Raw genomic sequence first — 23,589 nt, forward strand, 5'->3', positions numbered from 1 at the left:
TGATTCCGCTCGTTTAACCCCTTAGATGCCACTGTCAGTCGCGACCGTGGATTCTAAAGCATTAGAATACGGGGATGGCCCCCCAATATGCCATCGTCTCCCCCTACATAGTTACATATGGAGTTGAGGTTATCCACAAAGTGAAAATGTTTTCTTAGAGGCTGCAAATGAAATAAATAAAACAACAAAGCAATACATACCTATCCTTGCCCCCGGCGATCCTGCGCTGTCGCTCTGATGGAAGTCCCAGTGCTTGTTTACATGCACATAGCATGTGACCTCTGCATCCAATCAGAGGGCTCAGTGGCCATATGTTGTATTTTGGCATTATTCCAGAAATACGATTGGCTTCAGCGGTTACATGCATGTAAACAAGCACCTGGACTTCCGCTGGAGCGACAGCGATGGATCGCTGGGCCAAGGATAGGTAAATATTGCTGTTTTGTTTTATTTATCTCATTTGCAGCCTAGGAATACATTTTCACTTCCCGGATAACCCCTTTAAATGACATTACAGAACATTTATATAATCACATATTCTTTTTATCCCCCATAGTTTTGACGGGCCATGTATTAATGGTCTGATATTTACAGAAATACGTTACAATAAGTAACAAATTCCGTTAATCTGGCAATTGTTTCAAGAATGTTACTGCTAAATATGTAGAATTTTACAATACTAGAAGCTAAAGAATAAGCAGAGATAACAATTAGGAAAATTCTCATCTTAGACGATAACAGTTATGGCAGCATATTTTGTGTTAACATTTTATTTGGGGCTTCTTCCTGAGGTTTCTCTACCCCTACAAGTGAGTTTTATATACTTTGTAAAACCATCTGATAATCCTGCAGTTTTCAGTTCCCATTGACGGCAGATTAAAGACATTTTACTGTATTAAAAGTTTATTGGTGTTTATGTGTAATCATAAATTCTTTGTAGAGCATTGAAAAAGTTACAGCATATGGGTTTTTTTGGTTTTGTTTTTTGACAATTGTAGGCAAAATCTTGGTGAGAACATCCTTTACCAATGGGTGGAAAAGATTCGAGAGTTTCTGGAGGAGAAATCTAAAACATCAGTTCCAGGTTGTTAACAAAGATAACAATTTTTTATGTCATCTGAAACGAAATATTCACTGTATGCCTAAAGTGGACTGGTTAACTCTCCTAGCAAATACTTGTTTGCCCCATAAAATAACAATTCAGGAACATGTTTCCTTAGAACTTTTCATTGTACTGTTTCTCTTTTATTCCTCCTGGAAATGCATGAATAGATTGACAACTGGATGTTACCATTCCCCTTGTCAATAGGGTGTGTCCCTACACTGTATAATTAGTACTCAGTGTCAGAGGGTGTAAGGACACGCCTAATTCAAAAGGGGATTGGTAACACCCAGTTGTAAATGTATTCATATACAGTAAATTTACATAAATCTATTTCTTTTATATTTAGTTAGTTACAATGGGAAACACTTCTGGTATGCCTTGTATTCCAGGAAAAAGTGTAGACCGTCTGGACCAAATAAAAATTATTTACAAAAATTGCGTAATACAGTAGATTTTAATAGAGTTTAATAAGAAATGTTCTTGATGTCCTTGCAGCTCCAAGTTCAAAAGCCACAACAGAAGAAACTGAGGCTGATGATGATATTGCTTCCAGCTCTGAATTGTTAAATGACTTGTTAATGTGTTCTGTTCTTGATGAATCGTTTTACACTTTGGAAGGTAATAATTATATTGTTGGCAAATGTAAAAGAACAGGAGATGCCATGAAAAGAAATTTGGGGCTGGTGAGGCAGACATGTACACATTGTAGATGTTTGGCATAAGATAAAATGTCTATCTTAACCTGAGCTACTAAGTGTGCGGTTAAACTATTGATAAATATACACTACCTGAACAAAGTAGCTGGTATACAGATGTGTCCTCCCTTAACTTTTCTCTTAGATCGACATATCCCGAGATTAGTAGCGCAAGATGACAAGCTCCCATGTTTAAAAAAAATCGACACCTCTGACAGATGTCATCCATTGCCCATAGGTTTCCAGGTTAAAAAACATAGGTTCCGAGGTTAAAAAACATCTTGCTCTATGCTTGAGGCATCCGTCTCGCCCCTAGTCTCACCGCACGGTATATGTTTTTTTTATTGGTTGGAGTGAAAATGTATCGAATCTGCATACTGAGAAGTTGGAGTCCTTAAAGGTGTTGTCCACTACCAGACAGCTGATGACCTATCCACGAATACGTAATCAGTATATGATTTGTGCGGGTCCGACACACAGACCCTGCAACGATCAGCTGTTCCGGCTGCCTGCGGGCACCGGAAGTTATTGCACAGTATGCAATGTACGGAAGCTGGCAACAGTTGGCTCCGTACACTGCATAGCGGCCGTGCTGCAGAACTGAAGCTCTGCTCCTATTCACTTGAATAGGAGCAGAGCTGCAGTACTGCAGCTCGGCTGCTATTCCGTGTCCGAAGCCATCTGTTTCCGACATGGACACCCAGAGGCAGCCGGAGCAGCTGAACGGTCCGGGTGTCAGACCCGCACCGATCATATAGGTGGATAGGTCATCAGTTGTCCAGTAGTGGACAACCCCTTTAACAAATGGGTAAGGGTGGACACATCTGTACCTAGTGAATGGCACATATGCGTGTTTTCCTCTTGCACTCAGGACTGACTAGGGAAGAGATGTATACACAGTTGGATTGGTGAGATAAGGAATGGAGGAGATATAGAATGTGGACATAGTTTAGCCATAGGACAAATGTAGGCAGCAGAGTAAGCTGCTGTTGGGAGTCTTTGCCTAACATTTATAAATATTGCAGAACTTTACTTCTGAAAAGGTTAAGGCCCTGTTCACACAGAGTTTTTTGGCGCGGAAACCGCTCCGCAAAACTCGTCAAGAAACGCCCGAAAATGCCTCCCATTGATTTCAATAAGAGTTGGACGAGTTTTTTTACCGTGAGTAAAAAAAACGCGTCGCGGTAAAAAGAAGCGACATGACCCATCTTGAGTGTGGTTGTGTTCAGATGGCACTGGTTTCTTTTGGGTGCTCGAGGTAGGGTCCCAACCCAGGTATAGGTTAAGAATTTGTAGTCGGCACACCTTGCTTGTGTTACAAAAATTTTGTAACACAAGCAAGGTGTGCCGACTACAAATTCTTAACCTATGACCCATCTTGAGGCGGTTTCCGCCTCAAAAATCCCATTTCAATCAGTCAGAAAGGGTAAAAAAACACCTTGACGAGTGTTTTGACGAGTTTTTGTCAAACCACTGTGCAAAAAACCTTTGGAGCAGTTTTTGCAGGAGGAATTTTCCTCCTGCAAAAAACTCAGTGTGAACACAGCCTAAGTCTGGGGAACGAGTAATTGTTTACTTTTATTTTATGTCATTGTTTTTAGGTGTTGGTAAAGAAGTTCCCTTAATAATTCATGGAGAACCATTAAGTGATAGGAGGAGTACATTTCAGGCACATTTAGCTCCTCTGAACAGTCCAGGTCAGGTTAGTATGGTCAAAATTAAGCCCAATACCTTCTAAAGCCTATTAAAGTGTACCTCCAGAACATAATCATTGGATCACCAAAAGCATGGTTTTTGTCCGATTCCCCAATGTGGTGGTGCTGATACCATTTCTTGCTTGTCCACTTTGCCGTGTAAACATACCCTAAGAGCCTAAGTAGGATAATTCATGTCCATCCAAAAGTCATGTCATCATGACACATTGAAGCCATGTAATAGAATTGAATTTATTCTCTAGTTGGCATGACCAGGCAAGACTACCTGGCATGGTCTTCCCCAACATTGTTGCCTGGAACGCCTATAAAGACTGTGCTTTTTGCCTTCCTTTGTGATAAATAGCATAGACATCAAAATCACTATATCATCAATGTACGCACAGAATTTATTTAAATTGTTTACGCACTGCCTAATGTCTTTAGACATTGAACTGGTCCGCATATGACTCTACAGAGACGTTTGAGAGCTGTCAGAGACATTCCACACCCCATAGAGAAGGCAGAGACAGGTTATTACCACCTCTGGTCTCCTGAACGCTGAATTCATGGCGCTCAATGCATATACATTTTAGGTAGCGCCAGTGCTGCTTACTGATCCAGTCCAGAAAATCAAGTAACATATCTAGTTATCAGCAGGTGCCAGGGAGCTGCAGTTCCTGCTGAATCTTAGCAGAGCAAGATCAGCTCTATAATGTGGAAATGGAGGCATCATTTCCCTCTTGAACTGGCGCTATATGTCAGCCCAACTTACAGGCAAAAACAGCAATGCACAAAATTAATGTCAAGTTAAAATGTCCACCAAAGGTCTCTGATGGCATTATTTGTTATGCCTAGTGCAGGGCCTGAGTGGCCTGTACATAATGCAGAGATTCCAAGAACAACAGAGAGAGTCCCAGTGGCATTCATTGTCCCCTCTGGCCCTGCACTCGGCATAGCACAGCATACAGTTTAATTTTTTGCCTGTACTGTTGCTTTAAAGAGGTGTTCCTTCTATACACATCTGTGGTATATTTACAGGATATCCCATAAATCCCTAATAGGTGGATGACCAACCTTTAGGACTCCCATTTATTGCAAAAACAAGAATCCCCTACACTCTGTACTGCATGGTTACGCAGCTGATAGGATGCTAGTAGAGATTGAATGAAGAGGTGGTCTTGCATGTTTGTGGCCCTTTGTATTTAAGTCTATTGGAGTTGCAAAAACAGTCTAGTTTGTCTCACCAGGGGAAAGGAGGACCCCTTATCCCATAGGGGACACACGCCGATCAGACATGACTGTCTATGGTGGGAAAAATCTCTTTAAACACTGTATAGATGTCTTTAACCCCTTGCTAACATTTGACGTAGGGCTGCGTCTTGACCAGGAAGGGAGAATATGAAGCGGATGTCGGCTGTATGTTTCCTCTCTGCAGCAGCCAGGATTGGAGAGAACTCTGATCCCGGACGTTTAATCACTTAGATGCTGCAGTTAATAGCAAAGAAAAATCGAAGCCGATAGAAAGAGGGGGGCTGGCAGTTGTCATGGCAGTCTGCGGCCTAATGGAGGCCCTCAGGTCTGCCATCTTTGTCTTCCTATTAAGACCTGCCTAATAGGAGCCGGTAAAAATTACAATATACTGCAATACATAAGTTCAAGTCCCCTAGGAGAACTAATAAAAAAAAGTAAAAAACAGTTAAATATATATTCTATATACATATATAACCTTTTCCCATTCCCCCAAAAGTAATGTAAAAAAAATAAATAAACATTATTGGTATCGCCGTGTCCTTAAAATCTATTACAATATAACATTATTTAACCCGCATGGTGAACTCCGGAAAAAATACAAAAAAACAGAATTGCTGTTTTTTGGTTCACGAAAAATAGAATAAAAAAAATTATCAAAAAGGCGCATGTACCAATAAAAACTACAGCTCAAGCCGCAAAAAAAAAAAAAAGCCGTCATACCGCTCAATCAAGGGGGAAAAAAAGTTATGGGTCTCAGAGTATGATGACACAAAACAAATTACAAACTGTGAACTATTATTTTTTTCTTTGTAAAAGTAGTAAAACAAAGAAATATATAAATTTGGTATCACAGTTATCGTATTGACCCGCAGAATAATGTTAACATCTTGTTTTCACCGCATGGTGAACGCTGTAAAAACAAAACCTAAAAGACAATGGAATCGCTGTTTTTTCCGCAATTCCACCCCACAAAGATTTTTTTTTCAGTATCCCAGTACATGATATGGTACAAATGGTGCCTTGAAAAACTACAACTCGTCCCATTATGGCTTTTGGAAAGTGGGGAGGAAAAAACTAAAAATGGCTGTGACCGCCAGGGTTTAATTCTGGAAATAACTTTATGGATCGAGATCACAGATTTCACCAGTGTTTTCTCGTGAGTCTGTGACGTGTTAAAAGATCATTTTGACCTGAATTCCCATTTGAGAAGCTGTGGTAACACTATGTCTGTCTGCCTGTCTCTCTACGTATATCTCAATCATTATTAAGCTTCTTAACATTGTATTGTAATATTTCAGGTAAAAGAAGTACTGAACAAATTGTATGAGAACAAGAAAATTGCTAGTGCAACTCATAACATTTATGCATATAGGTAGGTTGTTTTTCATGCAGTAAGGCTGGTATATGCAAACCATTAAAGCGGATATCCAGAGGTAATCTTAAGAATATTTTGGTAAATCAGGACCTATAGGTGATGCTTACCTGCTATTTATTATCCTTAGTGCTGGAAGTTTGGCTGCTTTTTAGCTCAGCTCTTTTAGAGCGAAGCTGTGATCTGCGACTACAGCTTAAAAAGGATCTGTCACTAGTTTTATTAATGCCCTATCTCCTAACTAATCTAATAGGAGTAATGATGCTGATAACTACAGTGTAATTTTTTTTTCAAAAACTTTTATTATTTGCAAAGTTATGAGTATTTTTCTAAATATGCTAATTTGACTATTCCCTGCCCAGCAACACAACATGATCATATATATACAGCTTCCATTCCCGACTGTGTTTTCAACTGGTGATACCTCCGGTTGTTTCACAGCGAGAACTGCGATCGCATTGTTCTAGGTGGTCCACAGCCGGAGATATGGCTATTTGAAGTGATCCCCCTTCCCTCCAGCCTCAGTCTCTCACACTGTGTGTGAAGCCGCTTCAGAGGCTGTGAGGCAGCTCCACCTCAGGAGAATTGCTTTTGTTGATGCCCACTTGTCTAGTATAGCCTCATTTGCATATTTAGAAAAAAGCTCATAACTTTTAAAATAATAAATGTTTTGGGACACAATTTTCACTATCAGTGTGACAGCGCCTATTACATTATCTAGTTCATTGGGCATTACTAAACTAGTGACAGATCCTCTTTAACTTCAGCGCTTACAGGGAGTTTGAGGCAGATGAGAATCCACCTTCAGTCCCAAATTATTGGCAAATTATATGCGATATGACCCGCCAATCTTTAAAAACTAAATGATTATCCAAAGATAACAAACACACCTCATCTTAGCTGCAAGTCTCTCCACAATGGGGACCCCTGAGGAAACCAACGCAACTGTCTGTGGAAATATCAGCAGGACCTATGTAATTGAATAGAGATAGGCCTATAGCAGGGGTAGTAAGGGTGAGACTTGCGGTCTCACGCTTTTCAGGGCGTTTGCTCTGCCAATAGGGTAAAATTCTTTAGGGCTGCTTGAGGGATTGTTCTAGGGTACATTTGGACATTGTAATGCAGCACTATAGTTCCTCATTGAGGATAACACAATCATCAACGCTGCACTTGGAGTATGAGTATTGAACCTGCACAGAGAAGGTTGGAAAAAAGTAAATGAATACCCTTCCCCTTGATATTTGGCCTTGTGTTATATTGTGTATAACGCTGTTATAGCCCAGAACTGGTTATTCTTATCAGCTTGCGGAGAGTAGACTATTTGGTGAAAATTCTGAAATCATGAATATCCAAGTTAAGGGTCAATGCACACAATGCCTATTTGCGTGCGGCAAAACTGCAGCGTAATACATTACCAGCATAGTCAATGGTATTCCAGGAAATCTCATGTACATGCTGTGGTATTTATCTGCATGTACATTGACCTGCAGTGCGGATTTTAAAATCTGCAAAATGTCAATTTATTTTGCGCTTCCGCTTCAGAATTGTATTTGCCTAGTGCTGAGGAAACTTGCACCAAAATCCGCAGCATGAAAACGCACCGAAAAACGCAACAAAACCTAAAAACCACACCAAAAAACGCTCGATTGCATGCGTTTTTTATTTTTGAATTTCCTTCATATTGCTGGTTTTGGCGTGTATTTTTTGCAGCAAAATACGCAACGTGTGCATGTAGCCTTAGTGTTCCCTTAATCCCTTAGTGACCACCAATACGCCTTTTAACGGCGGTCACTAAGGGGCCTTAGGCTAGGCCATCGCCTTTTCACAGCGACCCAGTCTAAGCCCTGCACGGTTGTTCCGTGTAGGCTGGAACCGGGGCTCAGCTGTCAGATGACAGCCGGGCTCCTGCTCCAACAACCGAGATCGAAGTTTACACCCTCTCTCACCTATCGGCGGCCCGCAAATGCAATCGCGTGCCTCCGATGGAGTGCCATGGCAGCCGGGGGCCTGATAACAGCCCCTGGGTCTGCCCTGGGCATATGCCTATTAGGACGTGCCGGAGCCACGTCCTAATAGATTGCCTGTCAGATTTACACTGACCGGCAATAATGCTTTGGTATACTAAGTATACTAAAGCATTATAGCAGCGATCTAAAGATTGCATAGTAAAGTCCCCTAGTGGGACTAAAAAAATAAGTAAGTAATGTGAAATAAAAATTATGAATAAAAATGATAGTAAAAAAATAAATCCATTGTTTTTTCCATAAAAAGTGGTTTTATTTAATAAAAGTGTAAAAAATAACTAAAAGTACACATATATGGTATCGCCGCGACCGTAAGGCCCCAAACAATAAAGTTAATATGTCATTTAAACCGCAAGGTGAACACCGTAAAAAAAACAAACCCAACAAACAATGGCAAAATTAATATTTTTTTCCATTGCCCCCCAAAAAAGTCATAATAAAAGTTAATCAATAAGTCCAATGTACCCCAAAACAGTACCAATCAAAACGACGTCTTGTCCCGCAAAAAACAAGCCCAAAAAATCACTACATTGATTGAAAAATAAAAAAATTACTGCCCTTGGAAAGCGACGATGCAAAAACAAATAATTTTAGCTCAAAAGTGTTTTTATTGTGCAAAAGTCGTAAAACATAAAAAAAAGCCTCTACATATGTGGTATCATTGTAATCGTACCGACCCATAGAATAAAGGTAACGTGTAATTTACGCCACACAGCGAACAACGTCAATTTAAAACGCATAGAGCAATGGTGGAATTTCAGTTTTTTTTTTCTATGGCCCCCAAAAAAAAGTTAATAAAAGTTCATCAAAAAATGATATGTACCCGAAAAAGTTGCCATTAAAAAGTTCAACTATTTCCGCAAAAAACAAGCCCTCATACAGCTATGTAGACGGAAAAATAAAAAAGTTATAGCTCTTTGAATGCGACTATAGAAAAACGAAAAAAATTCCTTGGTCATTAGGGCCTAAAATAGGCTGGTCACTAAGGGGTTAAGGACCAGCCTATTTTGGGTCTTTCAGGACCAAGTGTTTTGTTTTGTTTTTGTTTTTTCATTTTTCATCAACACATTCCAAGAGCTATAACTTTTTTTTATTTTTACATTACATTAGGTGCCTTTTTTTTTTTTCCTTTTTTTTTAACCTGTGGGAATTTGCACTTTTGTAATTGGTTTTCGTGCCGGGTGCGATTTTGATGATTGTGTGGCTAAATACAATCATCATGTAGCACAAGCCAGAAAAACGGCTTGTTTAAAAATGAAAACAGAGATTGCATGTGTGGAATGAGGAAAACACTGATATTTACTGTCCACTTGATTGTGTCTGTAAATAGTTAAATTATTATATCCCTAACAGGATAAATTCTAAAAAGACAGATACATTTATACAAGACTGTGAGGATGATGGGGAAACAGCAGCCGGTAAAAGACTTCTTCATCTTCTGCAGGTATTTATAATTGGACAGCTCTATGTGCAAAGTCATCTGGTAAAATGAACAGAACTATTTCGTTTATATGCATTCGTAATATTTAAAATGGAAAAGAACTTATGTAAGAATATTGTAACCATTAGGCTCTACAGTATTCACACTGCGTTTGAGTATTCCATCGGATGTATATTTCGGAAGCATTTCTCTCTTCTGGCATTCGTTAAATCAATGGCGTCCAGGCTGGTAGTGATGTATGTTCATTATCAGGACACTGCAGTCATGTTAGGGCTTGTGTATGAAGCTGCACATAGTGATATAACTATATCGCTAGTGCAGTGTAAATGAATGGAGAGGAGTGCATGACGCTGATTGGTCAGCGTCATACACTCCTCTGTACAACGCCCACTTGGTCTAACGTAAAAACACGCCCACTTGGGCATTAAGAAACTCATTAGCATAAAGCTAAAAATCGCTCATAAAGTGGTTTCAAATAGATTGTTTTTCAAAATAAAAAGCATTACTGTCACCTACATTACAGCGCCGATCTCCTTATGTAGGAGACAGGGCACTTATAATGTGGTGACAGAGCCTCTTTAAGACCTTTTTATGAGCACAACCTACTGATTAACTTAATTGTAACACTGGTACAAAACCCCTATATGCCATGAATTAAAATAGTTGCTACGTAACTAAATATCCCTGCTACATATATAGTCTAGTGTGCTCTTTTCCAGATTTTTCAACAGCATTTATTATCTTGTATTTCTAGATTTTAGATGCCAGAGATGTAATGGTGGTTGTATCACGATGGTATGGAGGTATCCTTCTTGGGCCCGATCGCTTCAAGCATATTAATAACTGTGCACGAAACATACTGGTTGAACATCACTTCACAAATGCTGTTGTAAGTGTTAAGTTTAGGAAGTGTTTCTTGGGAAAATATATCATTGATTTCTAAATTTTGAAGGGGTTTTCTAGGGATAAGAAAAACAAGATTTTTGTACTCACCGTAAAATTTTATTTCTCGTTGCATTCATTTGGGGATACAGCAGCATATGTATATATGCTCTTGCTACTAGGAGAGAGAAACTAGGTAGAAAAAATTCTTGGCTCCGCCCAGGCAGCCTTCCCGCAGACACTGGCTAATTCTGTTTGTACAAAAGCAGTAGGGAAAAAGAACACAAACATGTCCACAGGCCCCGGAGAAAACGAAACAACAAAAAAATAAGGGATCTGTGTCCCTCAATGGATCCAATGAGAAATAGATTTTACGGCGAGTACAAAAATCTTGTTTTCTCGTTAATCATTGGGGGACACCACACCATGCGACATCCTAAATCAGTCCTGGACGGTGGGAAAAGCAAATTAAAAGTACAGCCATGCGACCCGCCTACAGCTGCCTGCAGCACTCTGCGACCCAGACTGGCATCAGCAGAGGCCAAAGAATTAATTTGGTAAAACTTAGTGAAAGTGTGCACAGAAGTCCACGTAGCAGCCTTGCAGACCTGAGCAACTGAAGTGTAATGCCTGACAGCCCAGGAGGCACCCACAGCCCTTGTAGAATTGGCAGTAACCCGAAGGGGAGGAATTTTACCCTTGGTCCAATAGGTTTTCATAATCACAGACCGGATCCAACACACATTAGTGGCCTTGGATCCTGACAAACCCTTGCAGGGCCCTTTAGGAATTACAAAAAAGGAATCAAAGCACCGACAGCCAGCTAGATTCGTACTTCTCTTACCTATTCAAGGCAATGTAAAGTACGCTCCCTTGGTTGAGATGATGGTTCCCATTCCACACCACAAATTTTTTCCCAGTTTCCTAGTACATTATATTTTACAATAAATAGTTCTATGAAAAACTTTGGGGGTTTCGATTTTACAGCGTTCACCGTGCGGAAGAAACTTCATGTTAACTTTTATTCTGCGAGTCAATACCATTACGCGATACCAAATTTATATAGGTTTTTTTATGTTTCACTATTTTTACAAGGAAAAAACTAGGGGTTTTCTAGCCAGTAAAAATGTATGGCCTATTCTCAGGATAGGCCATCAATAGCTGATGGGTCAAGGTCCGACTCTAGTGACCCCCACCGATCAGCTGTTTTGAAGGGAGTGCAGTGCTCGTACGAGCACTGCTTCCTCTTCATTTCTACTTGCAGGTATTGCAGCCTTTTCTCCAATTCACATCAATGGGAGAAGAAGGCTGCGATACCTGTGAATGGCCGCTAAATGTGTGTCGAAGATTCACATTGAGCAAGTAGAAATGAAGGGGAAGCAGCGCACGTATGAACGCTGCACCCCTTTCAAAACAGCTGATCGGCGGGGGTCCTGGGAGTCCCGACCCATCAGTTATTGATGGCCTATCCTGAAGATAGGCCTTCAGTTTTTACCAGATGGAAAACCCCTTTAAAAATAAAATTTGTTTTGTGTTGCCATAACATTTTTATTTTTCTGTCAATTAAGCGGTATGAGTTCTTATTTTATGCAGCACAAGCTGTAGTTTCTATTGGTACCATTTTAGGGTACATGCGGCTTTTTGATCACATTCCATTTTTTGTGGGAGATGAGGTGACCAAAAAACAAAGATTCTGGCGTCGACCGTGTGGTTTAAACAATGTTATATTTTTACAGATCAGACATTTACGAACGTGGCGATAACGGTTACGATGACTTTTAAAAATGTTTACATTACTCTGCGATAAAAATGTTGTTTTTTTTGAACTTTTAATATTATATATATACCGTATATGTCGGCGTATAAGACGACTGGGCGTATAAGACGACCCCCAACTTTTACCCTTAAAATATAGAATTTAAGATATACTCACCATTTCGTGCAGGAGCGCTTCACTATGGCCATCGGCGGCAGGACCCAGGACTCTCTGTCTCTTTGAACTCGTGCATGCGCAGATAGGCTGCTTCATCGCGCGAGATCTGAGAGGCAGGGAATGAGAGGAAAGGGCGGGCCCTTTTTACAGCGTACACATCATAAATGATGCAAAAACATTGTTGTCCGCGCCATTACTGAATGTGTGTATTTTATGTATTGAGACTTATTTTAATGTTTATTGTAAAAAAGGTGAAGGTGTATTTTTTTTACAATTTAACAATACTTTGTTTTTACTTTATTTTTAAACTTTAATGTACTGACATATATCAGATATGTGCCAGTACATTAACCTGTGGACGGATAATACACAGGCAGTTGTTAGGACATACTTGGGTATATCCTAACAACAAGAGATATGGTCAGACAGCCCTGGGGTCCGTCAATAGACCCTGGGCTGTCTGCCCATATATGGTATGGCCCTCGGTCGCGTCACAGGAATTCCCTGTGACGCGATCCAGGGGCATCCCCCCTTCTCACTTTCCCCTGAATGCTGCAGTCAGCTGTGATCGCAGCATTCAGGGGAATAACGGCGGAGATGAGCGGTTTCTCTGATCTCCGCCGTTATAGAGCGGGGCTGCGGCTGTGTAATACAGCCATTGCCCCGCTCCTGACAGGAAGTGCGTGAGCGGTCAGCATGAGGTGATGCGGCCGGCGCTGCACTAATGAGCGGCAGTTCAGGCACTGAAGACAGAACATGGGGCTGTTTTGTAGCGCGCCCGCCATGTTCTGTCTCCAGTGCCGCCGCTCATTAGTGCAGCGCTGGCCGCATTGCATCATCCTGACCCCGCGAACTTATGACTCAGGAGCGGGGCTGTGGCTGAATTACACAGCCGCAGCCGCGCTCCCATACATTCATGTGTATTATACTGAGCTGTGCGGCTGCAATGTGCATCCCTAATGTAGACAATATCCGGCATATAAGACGACCCCACACTTTTGACATTTTTTTAAGGGTGTAAAAAGTCGTCTTGTACGCCGATATATACGGGTATGTATTATGAAAAAAACATTATTTAACTGTTTTTATTTATTTTTACTAGTACCCCTTAGGGACTTAAACCACAGACGTTGAATCGCTTACACAAAATACTGCAATACTAATGTATGGCAGATATTGTAAATCTGATAGGCACCTAGTAATCGATGCCTCTGTCAAGGCTTAATAGATGTATAAAGATGGCAGCCCTTAGGGCCTTCATTAGGCCTCTAGGCTGCCAGGAAAACCATCGGCACCCCGCAATTGCGTTGGGGGGAGGGCAATGTCACGACAGAGGGTTGTCGTCCCCTCATTCTAATAGCTTAGATGCCGTGGTCATTATTGACTGTGGCATCTAAGCCGTTAAACGAGCGGGTCCCGCTTATTACACCAAAGTGTCGGCTGTAGGACACGCTAGTTCTATGGAGCGGGTTCAGTCCGTGAGCCTGCTTCATACTCCCCCACCCGACCTCTGCCATATATATTCGGCGGATGTGGGGAAGGGGTTAAGGTGCTCTTCACTCTCATATGTGCATTGTTTGTGTGTGTGTTTGTATGTATTTTTGCATGTCTTTAATGGATGAGCTTACACATCTATTAATTGATGCTGTATGCATTCTTTTATATCGACTGAAACATTATATAAAGATTTATAACAATAAATACCATATGGTTGTTTTGTTGCTTTTCATCGTTTTATTTTTTTTCCCACATTTGATGTAATATATTGTATTTATTGCCCTTGAAAATGTAACATAATGTTCAAGGGTAAAGGGCTGTTCATATCTGCATCGGAGGCTCCATTAGGGGCCTCCGTCTCAGTTCCAGCAAGAATTGCTGAAAAAGTTACGGACAGACCGAGGGAAAGCTGAGAGAACCTATTAAAGTCAATAGGTTCCGTTAGCTGCCGGCTGTGTCCATGTTGCACAACGGAATGCCTTGACGCAGATGTGAATAAGACCTTACTGTTGTTTTTATAGATAATTAATTCACACTATTATGTTTATTATTATAGGAAGAGTCTGGTAAACATGGTGGAAAGAACAAAAATCATACTAAAGAAAATAAGAAAAAACTAGAAGATTAATATATGATAAGCAATAATGAACTCCATTGGCTTACACGTCTCTAATTTTCAACATTTAAATTATTACTTGATGAAGATACCTTCCTTTTCTTTGCTAAGAATATAAACTTTGATATTTAAGTCAGTCATTAAAGAATATGAAGTTTAAGGCTATGTACAACAAGCATGAGAAAAAATGGTTACTTGATTTAGTTGGATTACTGTAATACCAGTACCCTACATGTCTCTTCCACAACCTTTTATGCTCTATTCCATGATTTCCAAAACTTTGGGTCAGGGGTCGCTAGCCACTGACTGATGTCCCGGTTTCAACAGTATTTGCTTCCTCAGGATGCAGATACAAATGAAATCATTGCTGGAGCAAGGAGTTGACGGCTCCTTGCTCCAGAATTCACTTTGCTGTGAGCACTGAGCCGTGAGCAGCTCGGAGCAGACAGGCGCGATGTAGTGATGTCATCACCCCTGTCTGTGCTGAGCCACACACTGCACAGACCGGAGGAGCAGAAGGATCTTCTCCATTCGTCATGGGAACGGGCATAAGGGAGTATGTCATTTATTTTTTTTATTAGGCACTATTTGGACTGCGCGGGGGCAGCTGTGTGGCATTATGCTGTAAGGTGACGCTTATGGGGATATTATACTGTGGGCAGGACGGCTATAGGAGCATTATACTGTGTGAGGGCATTATCCTGTGGGGGCAACTATAGGGTCAATATACTATGTGGGGGCACTAACTGGTCATTAGACTGTGTGGGGGCAGCTATGGGAGTGTTAAACGGTGTGGAGGCAGCTATAGGGGCAATATCCTGTCATGGCAGCTAAGGGGCATTTTACAGTGTGGGGGGCATTAAAGAAGCACTACACTTTACAAAGGCCCACAGGTGTGCCATCTTAGTAAACCAGAGGCAGGGCATACTGAAAGGCATTATACATTGCAATATAGAAGTATTTCAGTGTATTATATAAGCAATAAAATAATTGCACAGTCCATGTAGTCTCCAGTGGGACTGAAAAAAAAGGAAAAAATATACATAAAAATAAACACATGATTGGTATTGCCACGTGCATAATGGCCCGAACTATAAAATTGGCACATAGTTTACCTGTATGGTGAACACCGTAACAAAATAAGAAGGCTAGAATTTCCCTTTTTATCCAGGGTAAAAGAGATCAAATGAATGAACGCCAAAATATTAGCAATGAAAACTACTACTCATCTTGCGAAAAACAAGCTCTCACACAGCTTCATCTAGGAAAAATAACATAATTATGGCTCTTAGAATATGGCGACACAAAAACAAATGATTTTGTTGTGCAAAAGTAATAAAACATAAAAAATATATATAAATCTGGTATCTCCGTAATCGTACTGATCCGTAGAAAGGTAACATGTCATTTAAGTTTCACTAGAAGACTAATAGAATAAAAACTGGCGCAACCATAAGGCATTACCTACATATAATAAAAATAAATGATGTAGAGATGAACTGCTCACCTGGTGATGTCGTGCTAGGAGCACGACACCCCTGAAGATGTAGACTTTGAAGTTGGTGGTCGAAAATGTCGAGAAAACTGCAAGCCGCGGGTTGTGCCGGGAACCATACTTTGGACCGGTTGTAAATCGAATCGTGGAATAGTGAGAATCAAAACCAATGATGATAATGAAACTCAAAAAAATCCAACCCTAGAATTAGCGCTGATTTCTAGGAGCATGGTGGGCTGTTAATCCTTAGTGTAGCAAAAGGAAGCAGACATGGTATAAAATAACAAAGTCTTTAATATAATACAGGCGACGCGTTTCGGAGCCGATCCTGCTTCTTCCTCAGGCAGTATTAAAACACAAATGACTAGTAGAAGACAGTTCATATATTTATACTTGTAAAAACCAGGAAAAACGGCACGTTAATTGCAAAGGTCAGGGGGCACCTGTAACAAAACATTAATTTATTCATTGGTATGAAAGCTAAATGAGGTATTGAAAAGCTAAGATGGTGCTAGAATGTTGTGTTGCCAAATGCACTATTAGTGTCATTATTTGAAGATTTTATATGGTTTTGAATAGCTCGATGATTATAGATGACAGCGGGAGCCGATCTCTGCAGAGCCGACGGGTGAACATGCTGGATGGCAAAGCCGTGCAGTGGCACACAAACACGAAGGAGCGATCCAAGGTAAGAGATAAGGAAGGGGAAGTGAGAAGGACAAAAAAAGGGGGGATTGGGGTGGGTAATGTTAAATCTAAATAGCAACTGACTCCTAGTAGCTGGAGTGACTAGTTGATGCGCTGGAACTGTGCATTCATTGGTTGTAAGCAAAGGAGCGTCCATGGCAACTGTTACAAAAAGATTTAAAAATAGAATTTAAATCTTCAATACATAAAGATTCTCAATGTATCTAAAGAGTATATTTTAAAAACATTATTTTAAAATCATTCTAAAAGAAATTGGCATCAATCTCTAGTATATGTTATTTTGAAATACATAGGAAACTATAAAAAATACAAAAAATATATATATGTGTGTGTGTGTGTATATATATATATATATATATATATATATATATATATATATATATGTATATATATGTATACATATATATGCATGTATATACATAATGATTTAGGGCAGATGTCATAAGCGTGAGGGTTTTACAAATAACAATAGTGTTTGGAATAATATTTGAATTAATATTCCAAAAAAACGTATTGAAATAATGATAATGCTGCCAATAGTAAAAGCAGTAATGGCAACAATATTAAGTAAACAACATGGTGATAAAAATATACAAATAAAAATAAGGGAATATATACGTATATATCACAGTACGTCCAGAATCCCACTTTAGAGGATAATAGCGTTCCTTTAGTTAACAGAGAATACACATCAACAAAATTTATATAACACCTTTGGTGTATCAATGTATATAAATGTATATAATATACATAGTATCTTATTTTTCAAAATAATTGTTAATTGGTGATAAGTAGGTAGTAATTAGTAGTGAATCTGCCGTTATGTGCTCTTGGTAGTTGACAACATGATGAAAATATTATATTGAAATAGAAATATAGTCTTAAAAAAAAATAAATATATATATATATATATATCAAAAAACATTTAAAATATTCATGACATTTAGAGTATTGTTTCAGAGATAGCATTTAAACCGGTGGGAATTAGAGTATTCAACCTGTATATCCAATATACCTCTCGTCGGCATAGAGTTTCAAACCTATTAGGTTGCGAGGTGTCTATATAATCGATGGGTACTATTTGGTAGCATTTAAAATCACACCCATGTGCTAAAGTGCAATGTTTGGGAATACTAGGATTCCACATTTTTTTCATTCAATTTCAACGATGCTGATTTAGGCGACAATTTTAAAGTCAGTCTGTGTTTAAGTGTAAATTTTTCGCCCATGTTGTTACTAAGGAAAGACTTGCACTTATGTTGGATGCTACGGCAACAAAGGCAACGTGTTTTCTCACACCGGTAACTTCCCATAGTGGGAGTGGGGAGTTTTTTTAAACTCTTGAGGGTTTGAGATCTATGATGGGTACAAATAGGTTTATTTTGAAGGAGAAGTTTTAAAAAAAGGTTCACAGGTTAGTACATACCAATGTTTGGTCAGAATCTCCCTAATTTTCCATTTTTTTTTATTATATGTAGTGATGAAGTTGAGTTTATTTGGGTTAGAGTCACCTATTTTTAATGATTTTTTTAGATGGTATTAGGCAGTCTAAGTGCTTTATTTTTTTTGTTCTCTGATATGCATCTGTGAGAAGGTGATTTGGGTATCCGTTTTGTTTAAATCTTTCTTGTAAGATGGTGGCTTGTTGTTTAACAACAGCTCACCGCAGCTCACCGCTGTACCATCAAAACAGCTGATTGGCGGCTGTGAGGAAGCGACACATATCCTTCACAGCGGCTTATCAGCTGTTTTGAAGGATCAGCGGCGAGCACCGCTGCTCAGTCGAACGCCCCACACACACTAATCCCTCCAAACATGCAGGTAATGTGTGTGTGAGCGGCGGGGTTTGTGTGTGTGTGTGTGTGTGTGTGTGTGGAGGTCTGTGTATGGTGCTGTTGCATGTTTGGAGGGATTGTGTGTGGCAGGGGTTCTCGACAGAGCAGCGGTGCTCACCCCTGTTCCTTCAAAATAGCTGATTGGTGGCTATAAAGGATCAGTCGCTAATCAGCTGTTTTGAAGGATCAGCGGCGAGCACCGCTGCTCCGTCGAGCGCCCACACACGCACAAACCCCCACAGACATGCAGGTAAGTGGGAAGCTTAATCAAGCGTTTGACGTGTTTCTCGGCGCATAAAATGCGTCAAAAACCGAGTCAAGTACACGCCGTGTGAACCTGTCAACTGAAAGGTCATTCACCACAAAGTCCTACCTCTTGACTTTCATCATTCTTAGCCTTTTGGTGTGTACTGTAGCTTCTACCAAAAACACTCCCAAAATAGGAGCTTGACAAAGCTTAGCAATTTGAAGACACCTTTTCCTGGCTTGTAGCCAAAAATAGGGAGGTCGGTGAGTCTCCCTCCCACATTTACAGCAGCTGTAGGTCAGGCTGCTTCGCCTGATTCACCTTGGAAGTGCTCCCTCTGGTGGCCAACAAAGGAAAACATGTCAAATTATTATTTAATTTTTAATACTTTCCACCGTGTGGAAGCAAAAAAACTTTAAAAATATATAAAAAAGAAGTAACTTAATTTTTTTTTAAAATGAACTTGGCGACACATTCACTTTAAAGGCAATGTTTTGTTTTTTTTTCAACAATAAATTTTTATTGAATTTCCAACATCATAAAGTACATTATGTCATACACAGAACACAGAGTCCGATCAGTATGATATTTAATAAAATGTACAACCATTCAAGTGATAAATACCAAACATATTCTTTCTTATCAAAAGGTAAAGAAGGGAAGGGAGAGAAGGAAGAGAAAAAATTAGGCTGACATAGGTAATTGGTCTCTTCAGTCCACAAAACGACGTAACCATGGGTTCCATACATTAGAAAAGATAACATATCTGTGATTTCTTAGATAGAATAGGCGTTCATAAATACAATAGTTAGACACTCTTCCTATCACTTCAACACAAGAAGGAGACGTGGAGGACTTCCAAGCCTTGGCAATCAGAAGCTTAGTTGTAAGGAGCATGTGGCCCACCAGACTAAAATCATTTGGAAGGACTTCTATTCCCAATGATAAGAGAGCCAAAGCCGGATCTTTTATGATAGTAGTTCCCAGTAAGGATAGAAGGTGAAACACATCCTCCCACAACTTTGAGATAAGAGGGCAATTCCAAAAAATATGATACCGACATGAGAGACTCCTTAGTTTGGAAAAAATGGATGCGCGCTATGACATCCCGAGGAATTTCCGGCGGGAGCGATTTCGGCTTAGGAAGCCTATGGGCTCTATCAATTGTAAGATCCAATTGCTGAGAATATGGTAAAACGGTCTTAATAAGTTGTTGGAGATAGGCAGTTAAAGCAGCTGGTTGAACTGATTCAGGGATGCCCCTGAATTTCACGTTATTTCTCATATTGCGATCCTCTATGTCAGCAAGCATTGATGTAAGATTTGCAATTTCCCCTTCTAGGGTATGATGTGCATCCACCATATCATTATGAGCCGTTGTGAGTTCCCCAATCTTGGTCTCAATATGGTCAACTCTATGACCTAAGTCATCTACAGTGGCTGCCAATTTAGAAGAAAAGCGCGCCAAATCCTTCTGGAAGGAGCCCCTCAGGGCCATCATCATGGACTTAATAAAATGCTCTGAAGCCACCCGATCAGTGTAAGGAATTACCTCAATAGGATCCTGATTTGAAACTGAATCAGAACCATCCCCCTCCTGGGATAGCACCTCCAAATCTAGTGCCAGGTTTTTGCCTCCTTGGGCTGGCCGGAGGAGATGCACTTGGCATTAGGTCTGTGTCAGACGCCATTACTTCAGGGCGGGAGGCCCCGCTCAGGGGAAGAGCAGACGGCAAACTCGGTGACACCATTGGTTAAGTACACAGCAGTTCACTGCTCAGAAGATCCGACTCACCCACTCCAGCCGATGGATCTGCAGCTCCATCCCCTCTCGGAGAGGAAGCAGGAGATGTGCCCTCTGAAGACGACGATCCGGCACCATGTTTGTTGCCTCTTGAGGTGAAGAAGTCGGTGAGGCGTTTTGGACCTGTTGCAAGAGCTTTCTTGCGTTTCATGCTGTGAGGTCCTAGGAATGTGTTAGTCGCTAAGAGGTCAGAGGACGGAGCTCACAAAGATGTGACTGCTCCGCTCGGCATCCAGACAATGCCCCCTGACGGGTTCAGTGTCAGCGGGTCACATCTAAGTTAAGTGTGATAGGTTACAGGTGGACCCACTTTCACTGAACCTGTCAGTCCCACGGACCTGGCAGGAACAGGATTTAGCGAAAGATGCAGCTGCTCTATATAGAGAATACAGAGCAGCTATATCTCAAAATGTAAAAATAATTTTTCATAAAAAGTATTTATAAAGATGCACTAATCACAATAACTGACCCTTTTTATTTAAAAAAAATTGTCTTTCAAAGGTTTACATAGCCTTTAACTTCACTCTATATCCTTTAAAGGGGTTATGTGGGGACCGAAAAGTATTAGCAGTGTACTCACTGCAGTATGTGAGTAAACTCGCTAATATACATTTCTGTCCCCCGAATGCGCTGATTATGAGATTTTAATAGATTTTTATAGCGCTGGCGGGAGACCGGAAGTCCAGTTCCACAGTCTTCCTTCATGATAACACGACTCTTTGTCATGTGACCGGCCACGCTGCTCAATAGACAGAAAAACATAAAAGTTATGGATTTTAGAATATGGCAACACAAAATAAATTGTATTTTTATATATTAGTTTTTTCCTTGTAGAAGTAGTAAAACATAAAAAAAATATATAAATTTGTTATTGCTGTAATCGTATTGGCCCGCAGAATAAAGTTAACACATCACTTTTAGTGCACGGTGAACGCCGTAAAAACAAAACCCAAAAACCTATGGAAGAATTCTGAATCCACAAAAAAAAAATTCCCAGTATTTTTGTATGGTACAGTAAATGGTGCCGTGAGAAACTACAACTCTTCCTGAAAAAAAAAAAGCCCTCATACGGCTATATTGATGGAAAAAATAAAAAAGTTATGACTTTTGGAATGTGGGGAGGAAAAAAATGAAAAACCAAAATATGATTGAAGAGGGAAGGGGTTAATAAAGCTTGTTCAGGATTCTTAGTGAGATTGACTCCAGTGACCAAAAGTACAAGGTGGTATATGCGGATTTAAAGTGTGGTACTCTAAGGACTCACGGGGGTATACCCAGAAATTTTACTTGGGGGGTCCTGAGCTGACTGCTGCTGCCAGTCTCTCTCTGGTGGCCAGCACCGGCAGCCAAAGTCTATCCTCTTCCTCTTCTTTTTATATTTTGTGAATCTTTTTTATTAGATGTACAAAATAGATACAGTAAAAGAAGAATAAATCCAGATTTAAATAAAGAGACAAATAGTATAATACATCGCCTACCAAGAGTAGACCTAATTATTAAAAACAAAGACAACCTTTTATTTTAAACCCTCCTCCCCCCCTACCATCCCTTCCCAGCACACCACACCACACCACACATTACTAATCCCTCACTATGAAAATAAAAACCTGATACATAGCTCCCAACCAGAGGGACGGTATGTACCTCTATGCCCCGTGCTCTATCCTCCCCAACGCAAGCCACGGCCCCTCTGAGTCATTGACTATACTTAGACTTAGCTGCCAGCGCCCAGCATGAGAACGTTATGGTTGGCGCAGCTCCGCATTTATTCTTCTAGATGAATGCTCCACCTTCTCCATCCTGCAGTCCTGACTTCAGGCAGCGTGGTGCAGACGCAGGAAAAGAGGCCAGGCAAACGGTAGTGTCTCAGACACCAGGCACTGTGTAATAGTAGCTAGATGAATAAATCAATGCTCTTCATGTACACTCAAAATCCCCTCTTCTCCCATGCCATACAATTCTGGAGGTACAATTGAATGGTAGTGTTCTTTATTTTTTTGTCTCTTCTACTTGCTGAATGTTATTGTTGTAATGGTCCTTCCCGTTTATGTATAAATAAACTTTTGGTGACATAGTACTAAGATTGCAGTTTACTCAGCCAAATTGTATTCTTGTAATATACTGTAGCCCCTTCTTTAAAGGGAATGTGTTGCAAATTGAATTTTTTTTTCATTAAGTTACCTATTTTTATAATTTTTTTGTGTATTTTTCATTTCTTCCACAGGAATATTAAAAATTCAATTAATACACTGTAGCCCCCTTCTTTAATACTGCAAACCTGCTCTGAGTATGTGTAGGGTACCATGAAGGAAATAAGTATTTGATCCCTTGCTGATTTTGTAAGTTTGCCCACTGTCAAAGTCATGAACAGTCTAGAATTTTTAGGCTAGGTTAATTTTACCAGTGAGAGATAGATTATATAAAAAAAAAACACAGAAAATCCCATTGTCAAAATTATATATATTTATTTGCATTGTGCACAGAGAAATAAGTATTTGATCCCTTACCAACCATTAAGAGTTCAGCCTCCTCCAGACCAGTTACACGCTCCAAATCAACTTGGTGCCTGCATTAAAGACAGCTGTCTTACATGGTCACCTGTATAAAAGACTCCTGTCCACAGACTCAATTAATCAGTCTGACTCTAACCTCTACAACATGGGCAAGACCAAAGAGCTTTCTAAGGATGTCAGGGACAAGATCATAGACCTGCACAAGGCTGGAATGGGCTACAAAACCATAAGTAAGACGCTGGGTGAGAAGGAGACAACTGTTGGTGCAATAGTAAGAAAATGGAAGACATACAAAATGACTGTCAATCGACATCGATCTGGGGCTCCATGCAAAATCTCACCTCGTGGGGTATCCTTGATCCTGAGGAAGATGAGAGCTCAGCCGAAAACTTCACGGGGGGAACTTGTTAATGATCTTAAAGAGGCTCTGTCACCAGATTTTGCAACCCCTATCTGCTATTGCAGCAGATAGGCGCT

The 23,589-nt window shown here is 40.2% G+C and overlaps 1 protein-coding gene across 2 annotated transcripts in view; it reads left to right on the forward strand.

The window, feature by feature from the left end:
• The window catches only part of IMPACT (impact RWD domain protein), a 59,633-nt gene extending 44,248 nt beyond the window's left edge, over positions 1–15,385 (forward strand). For both annotated transcript variants that reach the window (XM_075828349.1, XM_075828350.1), the window contains 7 exons: positions 999–1,084; positions 1,601–1,723; positions 3,402–3,502; positions 6,044–6,117; positions 9,495–9,585; positions 10,337–10,471; positions 14,451–15,385. In XM_075828349.1, the coding sequence (XP_075684464.1) occupies positions 999–1,084; positions 1,601–1,723; positions 3,402–3,502; positions 6,044–6,117; positions 9,495–9,585; positions 10,337–10,471; positions 14,451–14,522 (682 nt within the window). In that variant the 3' untranslated portion in view covers positions 14,523–15,385. The remainder of the gene's footprint in view (positions 1–998; positions 1,085–1,600; positions 1,724–3,401; positions 3,503–6,043; positions 6,118–9,494; positions 9,586–10,336; positions 10,472–14,450) is intronic.
• Positions 15,386–23,589: the final 8,204 nt, after the last annotated feature.

Source organism: Rhinoderma darwinii, chromosome 5, assembly GCF_050947455.1.
Source record: "Rhinoderma darwinii isolate aRhiDar2 chromosome 5, aRhiDar2.hap1, whole genome shotgun sequence".
NCBI lineage: Eukaryota > Metazoa > Chordata > Amphibia > Anura > Rhinodermatidae > Rhinoderma > Rhinoderma darwinii.